Source organism: Sinocyclocheilus rhinocerous, unplaced genomic scaffold, assembly GCF_001515625.1.
Source record: "Sinocyclocheilus rhinocerous isolate Xijiao unplaced genomic scaffold, SAMN03320098_v1.1 scaffold1874, whole genome shotgun sequence".
NCBI classification, from domain to species: Eukaryota; Metazoa; Chordata; class Actinopteri; order Cypriniformes; family Cyprinidae; genus Sinocyclocheilus; species Sinocyclocheilus rhinocerous.
The window spans coordinates 1,717,026-1,721,757 of NW_015626862.1; the positions used below are offsets into that span (position 1 = coordinate 1,717,026).

The following is a 4,732-nucleotide window of genomic DNA, read 5'->3' on the forward strand; positions in this document are numbered from 1 at the left end:
AACCAGCATAACATATTGTTATGATCGTGGGGTTGGACTGCATCTTGAATGCTTTGGATGACATAAGATATTTTTTCAAACCGAATTTTCAAAATGCAAACTGTCTTTCCCTTTAACATTGTGTTTGTGTGTTTTTGTGATTTTGAAAAGCACTGTCTATGGAAACGACTGTTTCATCACATTTCTCATGATCATGTGGGAGGTGACTTTTAACATTTGTTGGTTTCATGTATTGCAACATCTTGAGTCATAGCTGGACAATGTAAAGGCTGGTGTGATGTAAATCTCTTTGTGTGATTTTAGACGGGGAGTGAGTACGTGCTCATTGACCTGAAGTGAAATGCAGATTTTTTTTTTTTTTTTGTGGGTGGACACTAAATGAAAGCTACACTTATAAAAATTACAAAACTTATTGAAAGTCAGATCTTGAAAGACTGAAAGCTCTGATATCATCTTTTCACCTGCACACAAATAAAGAACAAGTGTCACTGGACCTGTCATCATATAAAAGGTAGGTTAACCTTAGATACGTAATTAATTAAACTATTGTGTTTATTGATTATTGGAATAATTTTCTTATGACACAACAATCTTTGCTTATAGCTGATATATGTCAAATATTTTAATTATGCTGATGTTGTGCCATTTTTTCTACTACACTGTATATTACAAGTAAAACCCATACATTTGCTTTTATACTTACCTCAATGTTACATTTGGTAAGAATAAAAGCAACAGCCAAATTAACACAAAAAAAAAACAGTATCTATATCAGTATATATGGATATATACATATATATATATATATATATATACACACACACACACTTACATACATACACCCTGCCGTTCAAATGTCTAATAAATCAGCATATTAGAATGATTTCTGAAGGATCATGTGACACTGAAGACTGGAGTAATGATGCTGAAAATTCAGCTTTGCATCACAGGAATAAATAATATTTTAAAATAAATTATAATAGGAAACTTATTTTAAATTGCAATAATATAATAAAATATTATAAATATAATAAAATACTATAAAGTAATTAAAACATTTACATACATATTAAGGATGAGAAAATACATATTTATATGGCTATATTCATGGCTAGAGTGATTTTATTTAATAATTTTTTATTATTCTTAATATGTAATTCCTTTTCTCCCATGTTGCAGTTTCCTTTAAAATTCTTCTCATTTCCAGGTCAGCATGGGCGACTGGGGATTCCTCTCCAAGCTTTTAGACAAAGTGCAGTCTCACTCAACCAATATTGGGAAAGTGTGGCTGACGGTTCTGCTGATCTTCAGAATAATGGTTCTTGGAGCTGGACTGGATAAAGTCTGGGGAGATGAACAGTCCAGTATGGTCTGCAACATCAAAACTCCTGGTTGCTTGAACGCGTGCTACGACCACATCTTCCCCATTTCCCACATGCGATTCTGGGTGCTCCAAATCATCTTTGTGGCCACGCCAAATCTGGTCTACCTCTGCTACGTTCTGCACGTCATCCACAAGGAAAACAAACTGAGGCTGCATTTACAAAACCAGGCAGAGAAATGTGGCGTAAAACTGCCCAAATACACTGATGACAACGGGAAGATTTATTACAAAGGGAGCCTGCTTGGTTGCTATATGTTGAGTATCATTGTGACCATTTTGTTTGAAGCCGGGTTCATTGTGGCCCAGTACTATTTAATCGGCCTTTGGATGCCCACACAGCTAGAATGTAAGGTAGATCCTTGCCCTGCAGTCGGTCTGCATTGTTTTACATCCCGCCCAACTGAAAAGACCGTCTTCATTGTCTTCATGCTCATTGTGGCATGTGTGTCTTTAGCTTTAAATCTAGGAGAGATATTCTATCTGATGGGTCGTAGAGGTGAACACAAGAGGAGGACGCCTGCAGTAGCTGAGATGCAGAAATTAACCCCCACTGAGATATTTTGCTGAATGAAACTGTCTGAAATGACAGCATATTTCCCGTAAAGCTTACTGTATCTACTAACTTTGTAATGTCAGCACTTTTTACTTCTTTAATAAACCATCATTTTATTGGTTTAAGGAAACAAATGATGCATTTTCTCTACTCCAATTTGAACTAGTGACATCTACTGTAAAAATGATACATACGTTTATAACTGTAATACCAGGGGTTGTAGCAATTATTATAAACCCAAACATTTACAAATCTCCACGCATTCTGAGAGATTATTACTTTTCAAGGACCCCTGAATGTCTTCAGTCCCACTTTTCCAAACAGTCTTGCATTTGGAAACTGACTGCAACCACTTTTACCAGTACTATAGCTACCACAAAAATCATTAGAATGTTAATGCACACGGTTATGATTTTTTTTTAAATATTTTTTTATTTTATTATTATTTTTTAGGTGAAAACTAGGTCGATTTAAATAAAAAAAATTGTTTATGTATGTTTTATCAGTTTTATATTAGCTTTGAATTAATAATAGGCTTTGTTATAATTTTAAGCAGAAGTACACACACTCTCAGAAAAAAAAGGTACAACATCTGTCTCTTGGGTGGTACCCTTTCAAAAGGTACACCTTTGTACCATACTTATCCTTAAAGAGTGTGTTAAATTTTCATATTAGTACCTAAATGGTGCAGTTTAGTACCTTTCATAAGGTCGGCCTTATTTTACCTTTTTTATAAGGTGCAAGATAAATGGTTAGACATATCTAAATATTGCAAAAGGGTTAAATTATCCTATATTAACCAGGAAAAGTCTGGGAGACTTTCCACCACATGGGGGCGTATGAGGATTACAAATCATTTGAAATTCAGGAAACCGAGACAACAGCGCATTCTCGATTAAAATAACTCTTCAGACAGATTAATACAATATTTAGCCATGAAAAACAGTAATGTTGTGTTTAGAAAACAAAGATTTGTTTCCCCAATTTTTTATTTTTTACATTTTTATGTTTTTATTTTGAAAAAAAATTATTTTATTTTTAATTAAAAAGAAAAAAATATTGACACTGCCGTTTCAATAATAATAATAAAAAATGTAAAAGAGTAGGCTACTCCACATAATGCGTTTTCATAGTTACAGTGCATTTTATTTATCATTTTTGTATTCCCATCAAGGAATAGTCCCCCAGAAAAAAACGAAAGAAAGAAAAAACAACATATACTAGCCTATATATAAATATAAAAGGTCGTCTCAACACTTAAATGGGTGTTTTCCTCAATAGACCACCAAGGGAAACTAACAAGACACCTGAGAAACAACGTTGGCATTACTAATGTCAAATCTGGCATGACACGTGAGACGCCATGTTTGAATATTTGTGAAGCTTAAAATATACGCATATTCAAATAATGATTCAAATAGAACAAATTAGATTCCACCAGCACATGACATACAGTAGGCTATGAAGTACTTCTATGATTCTGATATGTTTGGAACTCCCCTTTAATTCTTTGCTGAAATTAATAAAACTAACAATTCCTAATATACGTCTACCCACACACCATTAGCTAAACAATACTTTAATATATCTTAACAAGAAAAAACATAGTTAAATTATTTATAAAGGTTACTTAACACATTAATTTTAACTAATGAAAACAGTTTTGATGATTAAACACATGATTAAAAGCAGAATATGTGTTAAAATTAGCATGAGCTATGCTTTTATGAAACAAATAACGTCATATACTAACAATACTCTCATATAGTTACATGTGGCGTGCTTTAATCCTTTATTGTTCGGTCATTTTAGACCGAAAAAAAAAAATGTTTTGAAATTTTAAAAATCGCTACTTCATTGGAATGGTACTAAACTTGCTGACTTTTATGGCAGTCACTCTGTGACCAAAAAATAAATAAATAAAATAAAATAAAATCTTGGACTTGATTCGAAAAAGCTAAATGGTTGTAAAAAAAAATAAATAATAATAATAATAATAAAAAGTCACACACGGTTGGTCGCTCAAAAATGACCGCCATTGGAAATGAATGGGAAATACGCAAAAATACAGATATTTTTTTGTGTGTACAATCTACAAATCATTCACAATGCAGAAAAAAAGTGCACGGCAATGAAGGGGTGACACTCTAAAATATCAAGAGAGCAAAAACAGGCACACTCCCCCCACCCCTCACAGACACACATTTGAACTAGTGTGACTGTAACATAAAGCATGTTCTTGCAAATATGTGAAATAAAATCAATAATTCAGCCACAATGCAGTAAAAACACATACACCAAGGAAGGGGTGACACTCTAAAACATCAAAAATACAAAAAAGACACACACACTCAAGCGCACACTCACTTAAACACACTCACACACACACACACACACACACACACACACACAACACACACTATTATACACACACAAATGAACTGGTCTGGCTGTTACAATATGGCAAAATTAAGCCAGAAGACTCAAATTAGAGGTTGAAATCAGATTGATTAAAGGGGTCATATGATGCGATTTCAATTTTTCCTTTCTCTTTGGAGTGTTACAAGCTCTTGGTGCATAAAGAAGATCTGTAAAGTTGCAAAGACTAAAGTCTCAAATCCAAAGAGATATTCTTTATAAAAGTTAAGAGTCAACCACGCCTACCTAAAACGGCTCGTTCTAACACACCCCACATACCTACGTCACTATCTGGGAAGAGTTGCATAACGCCGCCCAAATAGTGACGTAGGTATGTGGGGGCGTGTTAGAACGAGCCGTTTTAGGTAGGTGTGGCT

At 33.8% G+C, this 4,732-nt stretch overlaps 1 protein-coding gene across 1 annotated transcript; it reads left to right on the top strand.

The window, feature by feature from the left end:
* Positions 1-405: 405 nt before the first annotated feature.
* LOC107717169 (gap junction Cx32.2 protein-like) lies at positions 406-2,016 on the top strand. Its single transcript, XM_016523846.1, has 2 exons — positions 406-511; positions 1,208-2,016. The coding sequence occupies exon 2, from the start codon at positions 1,214-1,216 to the stop codon at positions 1,949-1,951; it is 738 nt and encodes a 245-aa protein (XP_016379332.1). The 5' UTR covers positions 406-511; positions 1,208-1,213; the 3' UTR covers positions 1,952-2,016.
* Positions 2,017-4,732: the final 2,716 nt, after the last annotated feature.

Excerpts from the sequence above, each read along its gene's own strand:
- LOC107717169 (XM_016523846.1), top strand. The coding sequence starts at position 1,214 with ATGGGCGACTGGGGATTCCTCTCCAAGCTTTTAGACAAAGTGCAGTCT.